Below are 18,615 nucleotides of genomic sequence, written 5' to 3' on the forward strand. Positions count from 1 at the left end.
GCAGAATTTGTGTAACCAGAATGAGGAAGTAGACCAGTGTTTAAAGTTTTGATTGAATCGATAACCCAGAAGTCTTGCACTCTGGCGAACAGTCGGAAGTTATTGTTTAAAGCGTGGAGAGTAGGATAAATACTGCGTAGAAAAACCAGCGTCGCAAGTTAAGAAGTTGATAAAATCCAACAATAGTCTTGATAACTGTAAGTAGTGTTAATGTAGTTTACATTATTTTCATCATCCCATATTTTTGTCTTTATTTTAACCAGAAATCGACTTGGAAATAGGTAGTAAACGTCTGATTTATCTTTGAAAGATTATGACACAGCGACTACATATGAGTCATTGCATGTTAAATCGCACGTTTAAGACCATAATCGCTAGTCCATTCCAAACTCAGAGTATTAGTAGTACATACAATCAAGAAGCTAAGTTATGTAAAATTTTGTCCTCTTAGATTAACATGTTCCATGTCGAGATGAAACTGACGCACCATCTCAAAATTGTTAGCCATGCATGTCATCGTTAATTGAACACAAATTTCTTACGCGATAGTGCGTGAATAGTAATTTATGGAGTTTTAGGCGTGTATCAGAAACGGTACACATGACACAGAACGTGGGTAAACTGTTTATTAAATTTTTATTGTACAAATCCAACCGAAATGGGCCAATATATCTTTTATTCGCCGTAAATATTTTTAGCTGCAAATAGTTGTGTTTCATGGTATTAACTTGTATTCATAGGTATTTTTAAAGTGATAAAACGGTATTTTCAGAAATGTATAAATCAGTTTATTCCATTTGAATACATGTAATCATATTCGAAGTTAAACCTTTGTTCTTTAACTTAATGTTGTTCTTACCTTTGAATTGATTTGGAGAAAATATGGATAAATACCACTGTCTGATTTTTTAAAGAAGTAGATCCCTGGTGGTTAGAACCACTAATTTTTGCGGTGTTGTCGCTTCTCTGGCTCATGAATGGTAGGTACTTCTACAGGGCGTTCGTTGAATTGACGATTTAGGGAGGTTCCTGTCTTACAGAAAAAGTGGTCCCGCAAATTTAAAATAAATTAAACAGCGTCTTGATCCATTTCACACTTTCGCACGGATCTGTATAATACTGAATCGTAGTCAAAATTATACTGGTAACACAATATGAAAAAGTATAATTGAAAGCGTTCTGCCTCTAAATTAGTGACTAATCCTTTATTTCATAGATATATATCTAAAATGGAATATCAAAAAGAAAGAAAACGCTGTTTTTGTTGAGTTAATAAAAGCGATGCATTTGCTTTTAAAGATAGAAGAAGAGATTACTACACAATCTGACAACGTTGCTCCAAATACATATCTAGCGTTGGATGTCTGCTGAAGCATGTGCCTGACATAACTCAGGAATTTTCTGTCGAAAATCGAATAGTAGTGTTATTTCGTTAAATAATAATGAAGATAGACGTTCAGCTGTTCTTTCGATCTAATGATGTTTGTATTTTGATGACTTTTAATAAAGTTTATTGGTGGCAAAGTTGCAGAAACATTAAAAGAAGAAGTCAATGATTATTACACAGACTACAGAACTGTTAAAAGACTTAAAAATTGATAAGAAATATATAAGTTTGGAAGGAATATCATGGATAACAGAATCAATTTCGGTATATTTTTATAGACATTGGGGGGGTATATACTTATTTTTGGCCTTATTATCGTAGCCACTACGTTCGTACATTATGCACTGTTGTAAACTTATACTTATTAAAAAGAGTGTCTTTTCATCTTTAATCAATTAGAAAGACAAGTTCGAATTTTGAAACAGAACGGTAACCCTGCTAACCTTGTATTTCGAGCCAAGAGGCAAAAATTTTACATAATTACCAATACTCCAAGATCGAAAAGAATTGGTGGTTATGGTGTTAAATATTATTGCGATTTGTCGTGAAATGGTTCTTACACGTCAAACTGTAGCGACATGTCAGACTAAATTGCATCAATCTACATACGTCGCATCGACCCCCCCGCCCCCGCGCTGCGTGCATTCATTAAAGCTGTAATTGAACTCTTTCGCCTACTGAACACCCACACTCCCCGACTTAACAATACACTAGCAAGCGAAGTACCGCTTCATAAATAATGTTTGCATCCGACTGGACCGAGCTAATTGCGTAAGTGGCCAAGTTAATACATTTAACGATTCGATAATTGAGGAAAGTTCGCACTTGAATGTGAACGCGCCTGTTCTACTACTACTTGACCATGGCTACTAGAAGGTGACATGGTAGTAGGCCCGATTTACGATGTTCAAGTGAAAACAACATAATCTGTAGTCAAATTATACATTGCACAGAACTACAATGTATTGTTTGTAATGGGAAAAGGATTATTAGTTTAAATGGCTTCATGAAATCGCTCATTGTGAGACTAGAAACGTGAATACCTATCGCATATGAAATAATTCAGTAATAATTATGACTAAAACGAAACTAATTGTCTGCATAAGATCGTTAAAAAAGGAAGTCACAAATATCGATGGATTACCGTTATCATCATTCCATAAGCGATCTAATTAAGGACTCAAGAATTAACTGAATGCGTCAATACGAAACTGAGTGGAATGTATCTAATAGCTCTCTCACATATCGAATACATTAATGAACTCTTTCTTAAAAAAAACGAAATAATCTCAGAATTCTCTAGGAGAGATCAAGTTGCCATAACATGCATTAGTATAGGTCACTATCTGGTATTGAAGGACTCAATTCCTTTATGTCTTATGCAATGAGTGCAAGGTATCGATTACAACTGATTTTATTTAATTCTGATCTGTCCGTATGGACGTATGACGTATTCCATCAAAAATTTACACTAGAACCTCTCTTCCAGACAAAAATCGAAAAGAACAAAATATATGATCTACTCAGATTGATCAAGAAAGCTAAAATAATAAACAAAATATTATAACAATTTAATGATGACTCTTTTCGTTTAAGAGTCGCGTAGTTGATATGACATAAAGTCCCTAATGAAAATAGAAGAAAAAAATCGTTAAAATTTATCGTTACTGTTTATTTAACTGTTTAGGCCTAGAGTTCTAGCATTCGTTTGTTTTGTCAATCAGTTGTTATTTTTCATTCGCACTTTACACCGTCATGGGTTATCAGCGCTGAAAACAATGAAGTATCTTGGTTCCTTTTAAATCAGATTAGATTCCTATTGGACCACATACGAGTATGTCAGTATGAGCTATTTGTATTCGTATTTGGTATGAACTTTGTCGCCATAGCTCCGAGTTTTACTTCCTTTACCATTTTCTTTAGTACTATTCCCTTCAGATTCTTCTCGTTAAGGTATTCGAATTTTCGATGCTATTATTGCACATTTGAAATTCTTACCTGCAACACATTTTTATATTTCGTCATCGTTTCGTCTTGAACATAGGAATTGAGGACGTTGGTTAGATCGTCAATTAATTTATTTCTTTACAAATCTACATTTTTCCATCGATGTTTTCTGCATGATTTTTGCTGAATGCAACTTGGTAATCTTTATATGCAATTTTTCGCTGTGGAAATCACGTAAGGTGTCTTGAAAGTGATAACGTAATTATTTTCCCGATTCAGCACTTATTTGGATGTTTCCTTCAGCAGTGATTCTCCCAGTGCCTGCACAACTGGCTAAATCTAATGTATTAAAGTTCTATTCGACGAATGTTTCAAATGCTTTTTCGCTGTTGCACATGTACGACATGCGTCCGCTGTCAAGACACCATTTCCTGTCATTTGACCTATGACTTACTTCAAAAGCCCCATGAGACAACCTTTCTGTGACCGAAATGTATAAATTATAGGTATTACTTTGCGGCTTTAGCTGTTCGAAAGAGATAGTTAAATAGACGATTGACATATTTATATTTTGTATTTAAAACAAAAGCTAGAAAAGCATGTAAATAAACGTTCTCTTGTTTTTGTTATTAATATTGGTATAAAACTAGATACGTGTTAATCCCAGTAGTTCCAGTGTTAAGAGTAGAACCACCTTTAGTTACACGAAGGGTTATATTTTTTCTTTATTGGAGGGTTGCCTTTGTGTAAAAGTTATCAATCCTTTCCGTTAAAAACTAACTCATTCAAGACACTGAGTAGTTGCCCATCAAAGTCGACAGTGCTCAAAGTCTAACTTTAATCTTTTGTGTATGCACTTTTAAGAAAAAAGTAATATGTACATACAAAGCGACTATTTAGATTCTAAAGAAATATGAAAAACTTTAAACCAAATATTTAACTTCTCAAAATTTTTAAATAAATTTCATTTTAATACTAAATTATTTTTTGGGATAGATATACATAGCTTTCCCGAGTCTACTCCGTAATTGACCATTTAAAACATTTTTTACAACACACGAGTCAGATATAAATTTGAACAAAATATGTTCCGTTTTATGTTACATTTTGTTTCTTGTCACATTTGTTGGAATATTGGGAGTCTATTGGCATTGTTGTTTGCATACATATTAAATGAAAAATATAGAAATTTAAATTTATATCAGAGTATATTTCATGCGCAGGTAATATTTTTACGAAAGGTGTCTACATCATCGTGTGATATCAACAGATTGCTGATGTTTTTTTTTAAATAATTTTGACGTACGTCTTATTATTTTTAAGAAAGTAATTTTTAAATTTTAAAAACAATCTTTTTTCTGATATTGCCAAAAATTAAGCAAATAATATCGCGTTTAGTATCCTTTTTACTGGAAGAGTACAAGGGAACGATTGGTGTTACTTTTATGAAGATCTAATGGAAACATTAGAACTACAGAACTTGGAATTTTTCTTTGTATTATTAATTCTAGATCTTCATGTTTATAGTTGTATTGTTTTCGAGGGTCAAGCTGCTCTAAGCAAGGGTCGTTGAATTCTAAGTGTGCGTAAATAAGTAGTGATAAGTTAGATACAATTATCGAAGCATAGAAGTCGATTTCAATCGAGGCACTATTCTGTATGCAAACTTTAGTATTTTTTACTTATTTTTATTATTCAATATTTTTTTTATGTCGTCTGAATTTGATATAAAATTTTAATTCAGATGCATTTGTTTATAGAAGAAATAGTTTACAGATTACTCAAGGTAATTTTCTATCTCTAATAATAGAAAATACTCAAGGTATTTTCTATCTCTAATAATAGAATTAATAATTTGGATCAGTTTATAAATGGATGCTGTGAACGTTTCAATTTATTTGTCACACTCAAATGCATAAAATACGTATAGTTGGAATATCATTGAACTTTGTTAACCTTTAACTGACAATATAAGTTTAACGGTACGAGTCTCATCATTTTATCTCATGTTTTGAATTTTGTGTTATAAATTATGAACTTCGAAATAAAGTTTCATTTTGCTCTGAATTATAATTTTTATTTAAGTTCTTTTTTGTAAAATGCATGTAATATTAATAAGTTATGAAAAATTTAATATGTATGCAGATAAAATATATTTTTACAGTTTCTGGTTGAATGTATGAGTAAATGTCGATATAACATTGTTTTGTTATAGTTGTGATTGTGTTGACAAAGTTTGACGAAGAAAATCGGGAGTATTATACATATTCGCTTATATTAAGAATATGTATATCTAATTTACTATTATAAACTTACTGTATATTTCATCAGCACAAAAATACCAATTGTCCCAACAATGCATCATCAATTTAGGTTTCCACATTTCATGTTTATTTATGTAGGTTTTAAATAGGGAGCATGCTTAAACTTCAATTGCATTTGATGCGCGTTCAATCTCTTAGATTAAATATAAGTAAAGGAACCCTAAAAGAGATTGAATTAAAAGCATTAAATATTTAGTATTCAGCGTAGGAAATATCTACAGGATATTTTATGAATCTTTAATATGGTCGTATGGATAAGTTTTTTGAATTGCATTTTTTGGTTTTGTGCCAGTCCAGTCGAAAGTTCAAATTCTCACATGACAATACCTTTTATCTTGTTTTACCTACCTGTATTACATATTACATACTTGGTTTATGTAGTATTCTTATTTTTTATGAAAATTCGTTTTACTCAATTTTAAATCAAGTGTAACTAATCGACAGTTAAGATGATATCTATTATAGAAACTTCGGTATTACTTTCATTTGATTATTTTTAATTTAATTCATCGAAGTAATTCTATTGGTTAAACTGAAAATATCTTTGTGCTACCAACATAGAATATCTTTTTATGTACTGTACATATTTATGTACTTCTAAAGTTTTCTCTATAAAAGAACAACCCACTCTGCTACATTATTTTTCAGAATTGAAATACTACTTTAACTGTGCATAGTTAAAAATAATCTAAAAATCTAAATAATATTGTACACACTCCCATTTTATTAAGATATGCCACAAAGGGTTGTGGCGTGTGTAACGGCTAACTCGCCCTTGCTGTGATGAATTCATTGTTAGTGTATATTTTTGTCTTTAGTCTTCGTAGCTTTCTCTTTTCTACTTTTCCTGACGTGTTTACGATTTCCTGTCTATTCTTTCGATTTCTACGCTCTCAAGGGTTCGTCCTGGCCTGGTCATCATCAAGCACATTTGGCGACCAGACCAGGGCGACCTTACGGACTGTTTCTTTTCTTTCAACTTTCTCTCCGGTTTTCTCTCCTTTCCGTTTTCTTTCTTCGTTCTTTCTACTATCACTATCTTTCTTTTCGTGTAGGATTTAAGGGCGGAATTTTCTAAGCGCGGGACACTTAGTCCGGAGCAACCGAGTAGGCACGTCTACAGATTCCTGTATATTTCATATGAGTGTGACAATAAAATAATTGAGAGCTGAATTAGTTGGAATCAGTTTGTATTATTCGCCTCAGGGTCTTAAGATACATCACATGCTAAGTAATTATTTAGAAAGTCGATATCCGTGCACAAGAGACATGCACATTGGTAAGAAATGAAAAGGAATCTATTTTATTTATATAAATTTTTTTTAAATCCATTCAATGTTTTTGATGAAAGCTATTTGACGTACACAATAATTATATCTTTGGCGTTTCTTTGATAATTTCGATCTTTCAGAAATCAATTTTAAAAGGAATGTTGCAACTGATTCTAGAGCCTACGCGGAGCTAGTGCATTGTAAAACGCATAAAACCACCACGAATATTTTCTTTCATAATAGTGAATTACGCTACTATTTAGGTTCGTCAGAAATCATTTCATCATAAATTTTATGTATTATGTGGAGGAGGGCAAAAATTGAATTATCTTGAATCTAGACAATTGTTAGCCAGCGAATCTGGATCTGCTGCTTCCTCTAACAAAAGAGAATTCCTTCTTAATAAGAGCAATACCCTCTTGCAATTAGTAATTAAGAATGACTTCGTATTTCTTTAAAGTTCATAGAATAACCTTATTTATTTAAGGGTAAATAACAGATGTTATAGCATACATAATATCTTATGTAACAAAAGTATTCTATGGAGTCATTACCTATACGCCATAAGGAGAATCAAAGCTCATACTGCGTGTTTTTATTTCGGTCCATGCTGCTATATCTCCTGCTCTCCAAGTATTGATTACTTACACAACCACCCTCCATCTTGCCAGATGACGACAGCTCCCTGCGTCATTTCATAAAATATAAATGTTCTTCTAATTGTATCCTTTTTTTAAATCGAATTTTGAAGATTTAATTTGAATAGAAGTAGGAATTTTCAGTAAAAACTTTTCAATTTTCTCGATCATAGTTCCATGAAAAGATGGTTCAAACTGATATATTGTGAATTTTTTAGATTTTTTATTCATCAATACCTCGGATTCATTTAATTCTTTAAAAAATATCATCATACTAAACGAAAACTGTATAATATTTTTGAATTATAATTTTATATTTTATTTATTTTTATAAAAATTCCTGTAAAGATTAAAATTAACTGTTTAGCAATTGGTTTAGAAAATGTTTATTATCGATCCATTTTATTTTAAGAGTGGGTCTAGCTAACTAATTTGCCACAATAATTTACTTGTAGTTAGTATTGTTTTGGATTTTACCTAACAAAAGTTAACAGTACTGAAGAACATATGTTGTGATTAAAACTTTGAAATTGAGGTGACTTTATGTTTATATAGGTATACATTTATGTTTGAGTATTTCATTGCGTATCAAGTACCAATAGGAGATTACAATGGAGGTATTAGAACTTACGTACCTAACATATTATTTTAATGGTATTTATTCGCATAAAACGTACTAAAAATTGGAAATTATACACTTGCAAGTATAAGAATGAAATAATTGTGTAGTAAACCATTGTTTACAACATAAGATTTTTCGTGATTTAAAAATATGTACAATGCCATAAGCATCAAGCCAAAATGAAACTTTGTCATATTGTTCAAATCAAGAATAAAATTAGAGTAATGCACAAGTTTAGGATGTATCTCATTTTAGAAAATATGATCTTTAGCGCTAGTTACTTTTGTAGGATATAACCAATCAATTTCCAAGATTCACTAGTAACTGTGTAACATATGTACTTATCGACCATCATACGATAGGCGTTCATCTAATCGACGTGATACTGGCCTTCTTTTTCCCTTTTGCTAGTTCTTCATTGTTTTCTTCATTTAAGTGTTTATAGTGTACATAATTAGTACGGAATTGATTTATGGTAGGTATTAATTGTCTTATATTCCGTTAATAAGTGACATTTTACGTATTGCGTGGCATGTTCTTGATCACATTCGAGTAGCTACTTTTCTCACGTATATTAAACTAGCGTAGCTACTTAAAAAGTTCATCGCTAAATTAACACTATATTTTTTTACTATGTTTTTGCTAATCTTTTGCCAAAGAATTAATTTTTAAAATTTTTTCAAAATTTACAAGTTTGTTGTTAATAATGCTGTATGTTGCGTTCAATGTGACCAACATTAGCAAGGCATTTTCTAGTTCTCTTAACCAATGATTACAACTCATATCAAAGTAAGTGTTGAAATTAAGGCTTTAAAAAATATATTCTCAAGATTCAAGTAGTTATACATTTCTTGAAACATAAAATTGTCCAAAGAATCTTTTATTAACTCTGCAGTGATCGTGCAGATGACATGAATCTCATGCTCACAAGACATTCATGCTACAGTTTTTGTCACGACCACTGCAGGATTATTCTTTAGAGAAATATCAAACTTGATGGGGATCTTTTTGAGCATTTATGAAAGTAGATTTTCCTTTACCACTCTTTTTATAGTGGTTATTTCATTACTAGTGTTTCATATATGTATTTTTGCATTTCTTATAATCAAAGTCATGTGTACAGTACAGAGGTAAGAAGAACAGCACAAGGGCAAACGGTGCAATTCTTGGACTCTGTTGTAATTAATGAGAAATACACATGTTTGGTTATCAAAACAAAATTGTGCTGGCGTATTCCATTCAAAAAAAGATGGGTCACAGAGGGGAGATGATACAACGATTACTCAGAACCATATTCTTTTCATTGGACTTTTTCTTATCTCTGCACAGTAAGTCATGATGTCATAGGTCAAAAGGTCGGTTTTGATCTTATTTTGATCTCCCGCGTTATTTCAGGAAATACAGGTGTAAGTGTGCTAGCTCCATTTTCTATATCCCCTAAAGCAATGGTTTTTTAATAAAAAATGTTTTATTATTAGTAGATTATTGTAGAGAATAAACGAACTCTATCGATGAATGCATTAAGAAGTGTATAGATTAGTCTAGAAAAGAAGTCAACTTTCATATATTTTCTATGACTTCACATACAACGAATTAGTAATATTAAATTATATTAATTCTTATTAAAATTACTAACACTGTGGTTAAAAGATCTTGTTTTCCTAATTTAAGTCTACGTTATTTTGAGCTGAAAACGTCCTAAGCTGCACGTGATTCAATATGGTGGTTAAGCAAAAAGCTGACCGTGTACAATAATTGTATGAAAATGCGTTACACAGTATTAATTTAATAAATTTGTACCGAATGTCAGCATTTAATGAAAATTTTTAATTGTGTAGTATAAGCAAAGGCTCTAAGAAACTTGAGGTGTAATGTCATATTGAGCAACCTTTATGAATTTTAAGCGATTCAGATCTGGATCTATTCTTTTGTAATTAGATATCCATATTAATCTCATTATATTACATAAAGTTGTAATATATACAAGAAATTATGTATATTTTCAAAAGTCTTTTTAAATTTTGTACAATGGAAACCTGTGAAAATAAGTTCTTTAGTATGACTGATACAAATTTGATTTTATATTCTGCAAACAACCCTGAATATTTATGCCCTTTGCCCAAGTTCTCAAAAAGTGTAACAATTAACTGGCGACATTTGTAGCCTAGTTTCAGACACTATAATTGTCATAAATTCCTGTTCGTTAACTTTCTAAATTCATACATTTTTCCCAATGTGTTCCAATAAGTCTTATAGCGTGAAACACAGAACCTATCGAGGTAATGTATTCTTTTTAAACCACACCGTTGAAATGCATTTTACGCAAACTGACGGGACGATATTTCCTCAAGTGTAAAATAATAATATCAGTGCAGTGCCACCGTTTGGTTCCTTTCTCATCGTCGTTCCGGTTTGAACGACTTCTGAGGCGTCCGAAGATTCTCAGAAGTCTTGATTCGAATTAGTTAAACTCCAACGTAAGGGGTTGCGCTTAATATATCCGAGTCGGATGTTAGGGTGCAGCCGAAAAACAGAATGTCCACGGTTACACACGTGTTTCGAACTTCTCCGTAAAGAGAACGGATTACGTGCGTCTCGTGAATTGTAAATAGATTGAAAAAAGCATCATTTTTACTACTGAGTAAACCATATCAAGGAATTAAAAATAGAGTTAAAAAAGATTGGCGGGGTAGAAAGGTTCATACTACTTTTAATAAAATTTTGGGAAGCGATCCTTTTTGGAAAAGACTTGGGGTGATTATTATAATTGCAGGTGTTTGCAAAAAATAAATAAAAAATTTGTGAAATTGCTGGTTAATATATTGCTGACGGAATATTGTCAAATGTAGATATGTATATACATAATTTAACAGACGCCAATTCATGTTTCCCAGTAGCAGTGTGTTGAGTATACACGTACTTATATACTTATGAGTACAAGTGTATTAGATGTAATGTATCCCATAATTTTGTTAACACTTTGTAGTTCCTTGTCACTTCCAATAGAGAACATCATTAACCATCACTGACTAGCAATGAGGTAATGGGATAGTTTATAACAAATGAGAATATGAATGTATTGTCGGGAAGTCTGCAACCGTACAGTACCATGCTTAGTACTTAAGTATTTAGACAGTTTCACATTACTGGGAATACATGAAATACACTTTTTTATTTGTATTAACTAATATCAAATGTTACTCTCATTGGTATTTGTAAATCCTAGACAATAACCCTCTGAGATAATTTCAGCAGTCATGACTATTTTAAAGAATTTTACTTGAAGTGTATTTTATGCATTTCCAATAATATGAAAGTGTTCAAATACTTGTACATGGTAATGTGCATGTATATCGTCGGTTTGATGTAATAATCACGTAACTGCAAATTTTTTAATTTTGAGATAAATATGTTGCTAGGCTTAAAAATATCTGATCTTGTCACTGTAAAAGTTTTATAATTTTCTGAACATTCCTGACTACTAGATGACAATAATGTCATTATTGAAATATTAGTTATTGGATATCATACTTTGTAGCAATAACGTTAGTTGTGTTGTTGATTTAGAAATTGATTTTAGTTTTCTGATGAAAGAATGACGTAAATGTATTTAACAGTAATGTTATTCCAAAATTTTATCAAAATTTGTTCAACTACGTTCGTTTAATATTCGAGTTCGTTTAATATTCCTTGCATAACACAATTTGATTACTGTTTAGTGTATCCCACTACTGTGATTACTTCACCTAGAAACATTTACAATACAAATGGTGAACATCAGTTTTCAACTTCAGGACAACAGTGACATAATTGCACAAAAGGGATGAATTTAGGATTTCATGAATACCATTTGTGACTAATTCAAACTTAAAAGTAACTCGAGAGTGCTAACAATTTTTTGTTATCCTAACATTATAAAACATTTCCTTCATCATTTCATCACAGGTTTTATTAAATGAAATGAATTTTTTTCGTCTCTTGAAAAAACACTTATTTGCAGTTTTGTTTGTTATTTGCAGTGTCATTGTTGCACAGGCCAATAATATATGTGTCTTATTATAAAATATGTTCGTTCCTTCGCTTTCTCACACAATATTCCACATAGGAGTATCATTTTTGTTTAATAACCAGATAGGTATAATTCCGAAGAATCAATATATTATAATTATACACGACCTAGATTTTAATTGCAATTTCCATCATTCTAACGAACTGTGACTAAACGTGATGTAAAACCGTTTGCGTGACATGTCAGTGATTTATCGTACAGAACTACTTCAAACTACGTAAAAGCAGTAAGGAAATGCAGACTTTCCAGAAAGGTTTAATTTAGATTTCATCTAAACGCTATTTCTGTTAAGCCAGTGTTGAAACGTGAAATGAGTAATTAACAGGGTATAACGTCCCTTCAGTGGCAGTGGGTTGTCGCGAATTTTAACAAGTTCTAAGAGTTGCGTTATTATTTGCTAGCTCCGCGCAGTCTGGGACGGTTTGACCCTTACTGCTTCCTCCTAAAACGATACACACTACGAAATCTACAAGTCACTGATTGGCATTGAATAGTACAAATTAACGATTCAGTTCAATGTTTGAAATGGAAAATGACGGAAGAAGCTCATCAGGTTGAAAAATGTGTTACAAATTATTATTTAGATTAATTTTGTATACTAAACTAATAAAAAAAATGGTATGGAGATTATTTTGCCTAACTATCGAAAATGCCTGCAATTTGCTTATAATTTGCCTAAAAAATTAAAGTTCATTAACATGCACTCTAATACTTTAATGACTGGGAGATTTTTCACAGAGGTTAACGCCTGTGACTGTTAAAAGTGTCTGAATTTTTGAATGCGTTCAGTAGTTAATATCGTTCGTATAGAAAAAAAGTGCATCGATACGTCTCTGGCTATTAAAGAAATAGGAAACAGTAATACGAAAACAGAAGCTTTAACATGAATGGATGCCTTAATGCATGAACGTTGTATGCTAACTTTCGATCAAGTTTGAGATTTTGTATTATAAATAGATTTTATATTATAAAATCTCAAACTTGATAAAAAATGGACATACAATGTTTGTGCATTAAGCTATCGATATGTATAATGCTTTTACTTTTAAATAAAATTTAGACGGAACTATCCAAAAGTTACCGAATTTGATGTAATTCATGTACAGTGTAGGCCTCATAAAAATACTCCACATTTTTTTCATTGGCCGACATTCATGTTGAATGGGTGAAAATAGCATGAATGGTTCGAACGGTGAAACTTTATCGAATATCGAATATCTTGGACACTGTAAAAATTAAAAAATGGTTTAAAATTTCTAAAGAATTTCATTTGTTTTGATAACACATTAAAAAATTATACTTTTCATTTGCATGTTCTAGGTAAATGTTAATCTATTTTTTCCAAAAATATTATAATAAGTAATACAATTGTTAATCAATGGTCCCGTATTCGACAAGTACATAAATTTTTTTATTAACTCCTACCATTTAATGTATTGACTACACTCACGGATAATATATACATATTTAGAAGCAGTCATAAATGCCATAAATGAAATATATGATTATACATGAATGCTCGTTAAAAATACATTTTGAAATTTAAAGTTAATTTAAAACAAAAAAACATAGCATGACATTGTAACAATTTTACTAATGTCAAAAAGGAGGGAAAAAATTGTTAGGCGGTATGTGGATTTGAATCAACACATGGAACTTCCAACCATATACATTAACATGTCTCTAAAATAAAGACTCGGTCTGACCAATTCATAATTCATTAAAGCTTTAATGAATTTATAACATTAGACATGGATATATTATAACTAGTATCTAGTGCAATTTCAAAACGAAATCATGCTTGTTTGTGAGCATCATAAAGATGCAGTTACTTGAAATGCAAGTTATAATAGGATATATGTGTACCAATTTAAAAAATATGAAAATGAGAAGTATCTTTTTTAAGTAATATAAATACAAAAACAGATAAGAAAGAAGTCTTAAATGTTTACGAAGAAAAGTATATTTAAACACATGTACAATTTGTAATGTGTTTACATATATTTATTATATTTTGTTTCTGCTACTATTCTACAAAATATCACATATATGTATTGATGTTATAGTGTGAATTCTACTTAAACGTAGATACTGTATACAAAATAATTGATTAGACTATGTATTGAGAAAGAAAAGAAAACGCTAACATTTTAGATATGGTTAGATGTTTATTGTATTGAAATTACAGATATTGAATTCTTTGGATGCTCCTCGCTGACTAGTCCTTTACCTATGCGAACACCTCATCCTTACCAAATCGATATTTTGCTCTCTGATGTGACAGTCTGGAAATAGAATGCAACCTTCATCTTGATCCTTTTTAAAAGTTTTATCTAATTCGGTCTAGTTCGTAGAGTCTATTTCCTGTGGAATTGGAAGGTACCACGTGCCGCCGCTTCATTTTAGGTCCTATTCCAAAAATAAACTGTCTTTGCTCACGTTCTTTCGTTATCGTTCTTTCAAAATATAAAAAAATAGTCCATTTTTCTCAAGTTTGTTGCGTTTAATCTTATCGTAAAGAAGAGAATTCATTATTTATTTTGTAGGTTAATGAAACTAAAAACTATGATGAAAATTTTATATCTTTTTAAGACTATATCTGAATCACATTATAATATATTACTATTTTGCTACTGAATATTTTATACGAGTTTTGTGCATGATGAGCTACGCTATGTTACAAAATTAAAAGATCTGTTTCCTTTATATTGTTTGCATAAAAATGGCAAAGTAACTAACTGATATATGGTTTGTTTTTTTACAGTACAAGTATGCCGCTGCAGGATATTACCATGAATCAGACTCTACCATTAACAAATGGTAAGTATATCAATTTATTTTTTAATTTAATTCTGTTCCTACCTTGTATTAAAGTTTTAATAAAGTTATATATTGAGTGACAATGTATTATATTTTACGGCTTATTAACAGTCTAGCAGGAATAGACAATAGAGCAAAACTAAAATTGCTGCAAATTTCTCTAATTTTTCATTTTCTATCTTGTATTGAATTACTTAATTCCATGATACTTATGATAAATTTGCTGTAAATACTTAAAGAATATGTTTTATCACTAAGTCGTGAAAAGAAAGGTTTAAAAGTGTTCAACTGCACATTTTAAAAAGCATTTTTATAATAGCTGTGAAAATAATGGAACATCTATTTTGAATTTGTATTTCATATTTTTAGACTGTATGTATATTTCCTTTATGTTCAAAGTCGACAGGATTTAAGGAAGAGTCACATATTAATTTTCACTTATACGAAATACATTATTTCATTTTCGGATACAGTTTGTATAGAAGATTTCATTTACTTACTTCAAAAGCTAATTAAATTATTCGTAATGTATATATTCTTTTATAACTAGAATGTAAATGTAATCATGAAGAAGAAAAATATAATATATACTTAAGAGGGGGATAATCGCTTAATCCACCGTAGAATGGGTGTATTTTCTTCATTTTATTACAGTTTATCAGTGTGATGTATTTTTCCTTTATACTTCATTTTAACTGCTTGAAAGAATTTGAACTACTTTAAAAAAAAGTTTGGGTCAAAAAAATATATTTTCAAAAGCTTTTTAAAAGGTGGCATTGAAAACGTCTGTACATTTATGTATATAAAATGAAAAACTGAAGCAGTATTGTAGTAAACATATTAATAGGTATCTGATATTCAAGAGGATTGTTAAAATTCTGCAAAATAATGGAATGGTGGTATACTAAAGAAAATGTTCCACTATTTCGAAAAAAGAATAACTTTCTTTGTAACTAAAAAACGAAGAATCGTATCGAAAAAAGTCTTCGTTGCCAGATGCGGGATTTTACGATGGACCTGCATATAAGATTGGAAGTTATCAAGGCCACCGTATTAAAAAATGTGGTTTCAAGAAAACCGTGTTTAAACTCCGACAAGCTGCAGGGCTATTTACATTCTACAGCGTGTCCTGTTCAGAATTCTGGAATTTCAATAATTCTTCAAATTTTTTCACGGGATTTATTTTAAAAGATTCTTAAAATATTAGTCCATGTAAGTGTGTAAGGAAAATAATTGTTTTTTTTTAAGTTTTGAACGGTTAACCTCCACTCCCGTCAAAAATATAAAATTTTTTATTGAAAATAATATTTATTTTACGCTCGACTATAGAATTTAAAAATTCACTAGTTGCCGACCTGGAAACTTCCTGAATTTATAACTTCACTATAAAATTTGAGTTTCTTATTATATAGGGAGAATACTTTTCTCGCATTTCCTTCAGATAGCTTCAAGCTTGCATCTGGTAAAGGAACTGCCCTAGCACCCTTCCAGTTTATTTCTTAAGCAAGAGGGGGAGTATAACTCCAACCAGCTGTATAGCGACACAAGAACCGAGACACAGCTCAAACTTTTCCACCACATAGAATTTGCTTATACCGAACTATCATCAGGCCCCTGTTCATTTTTTTGTTGGGTATCCTTGTATTACATTATATTAAGTTCTAACGCAGTTAACTTACAATTAGTAAAATAGGACTAGCTTTCTTTCGAACCTCAAAGCTAACTTTACAGACTTACAGATACTATTTACAGTTTTTTTCAGCGACTTTTGTTAGCTCAGTTAGCACTAAGCATGTAAGTTGGTAAACCTTATATATATATATATATATATATATATATATATATATATATAGTTACGGACAAAAGAAAGTTTAAAAAACAACTAAATGTAAAAAATGTGAAGATACTCCACAGGGTATAAAATCTGTTAATATAAAGTAAAATATCCAGAAGCGGATTTCGGTACTGGCTGCAGCGGTTCTTAGCAAAAATTTCGAACGGTCATTTTCAAGTTCAAAACGTGTACAAAATTATTCACGTACATACAAATATAACAATATAAATCGAGAGAGATTAAGTGCATTGACGTTATTAAATATAGAATAAAGGTTGTAGATTCTATTGATTTTAATTATTTAAACAGTAAATTTGTGGAACTTAAGTGTAGAAAGATTTAATATAGTAAACGATATATTAAATTAAAAACCTGAAGTAAATTAAAAACTGAAAATAAAAAATAATAAATGTTCACAAGAAACAATTTCGGATCTAGTATTTTCAGTAGTATATACTTAGTATTATTTTCGCTACCTTTTCCTTTTATTGCAGGGCGATAAAAATGTGATAGCCTAAGGCAGTAAAAATTTAAATCCGCCTCTAAAAATATCTATTATAGAATTACAAGATCAATTTTAAACTTCCTTTTCTTTCTTTCCTTTCATTGAAAAAGTGATTTATAGTAGCATACCGTCAAGGTTTACTTACAGAATTGAGTATATTACTTTAAAACCTATCTTATCCGGGTTTCTGACAGTAATAGTAAGCCATTCCCACGTGGAACAACTTTATGACTCGTGTTGGATTTATTGTAAAGGAGACGGAAAATATAATTTAGACGTGATTCTAAACGTCAAAAATGGAATTAAAGTTAAATGTTCAAATAAAATTCTATTTTAGTTTGTTCGGTAACTACATACAGAGTGTCCCAGCGAACACCGTACAGTGCGTTAATTCCTAAAGTATTAGAGATAAAAAAAATAGTTGATATAGGATTGGTTCAAAGGGGCCAATTTATTAGCGAAGACGAATTTTTTATAACATTATTATTACATGAGATATGATGGTCAAGTTTAGTTTTTTAAATGGAACTATATATTTTTTTACAGATCAGTTGATAATGTGTTTTAAGGCTAATCCAGTGACGTCTACTTTATGTACTTTTTTAAATTAATTTTCGAGATATTGCGCTTACAAATTTAGTGATTTTCGTCGGAAGAGAACCTTTTTGACCAGCAGGTACTCCGAGCGATCTATTGTTCCCTCCCGGTGGTGTGTGTTAGGCATTACCCCTTGAAACTGATATTAAGGTTCTCTTCCGACGAAAATCACTAAATTTGTAGGTGCAATATCACTAAAATTAATTTAAAAAAGTATATAAATTAGATCGCTGGATTCGTCTTGAAACACACTATCAACTGATCTGTAAAAAGATATATAGTTCCATTTAAAAAACCAAACTTGACCGAATCATGCAATCTTTTATAAACAATTTTTTTTCTATCTCTAATACTTTAGGAAATAACGTACTGTACAGTGGCCTCTTGGACACCCTGTATAACTGGCTATGCTAGCCACTGATACAAAGAGAAGCAATTGATGCACAAATGTATTGAAATCCTACGATACTGGGCCAAATGGCTATGATAATCGCAGCTCTCTCAGTGCCTATGCTGTGGGAATGATGCCATTCGAGTTTCCGAGTTTTACTAGTTTTGAAACACTTAGAAATTCGGCTGCAGTTTCATTATGATTTGTGTG

The 18,615-nt window shown here is 30.9% G+C and overlaps 1 protein-coding gene across 2 annotated transcripts in view; it reads left to right on the forward strand.

The window, feature by feature from the left end:
• Cnn (phosphodiesterase 4D interacting protein centrosomin) overlaps positions 1 to 18,615 on the forward strand; it is a 73,660-nt gene that overhangs the window by 6,437 nt on the left and 48,608 nt on the right. For both annotated transcript variants that reach the window (XM_076383272.1, XM_076383188.1), the window contains exon 2: positions 15,023 to 15,078. In XM_076383272.1, the coding sequence (XP_076239387.1) occupies positions 15,023 to 15,078 (56 nt within the window). The remainder of the gene's footprint in view (positions 1 to 15,022; positions 15,079 to 18,615) is intronic.

The sequence above is a fragment of the Calliopsis andreniformis genome, chromosome 1 (genome assembly GCF_051401765.1).
Source record: "Calliopsis andreniformis isolate RMS-2024a chromosome 1, iyCalAndr_principal, whole genome shotgun sequence".
NCBI lineage: Eukaryota > Metazoa > Arthropoda > Insecta > Hymenoptera > Andrenidae > Calliopsis > Calliopsis andreniformis.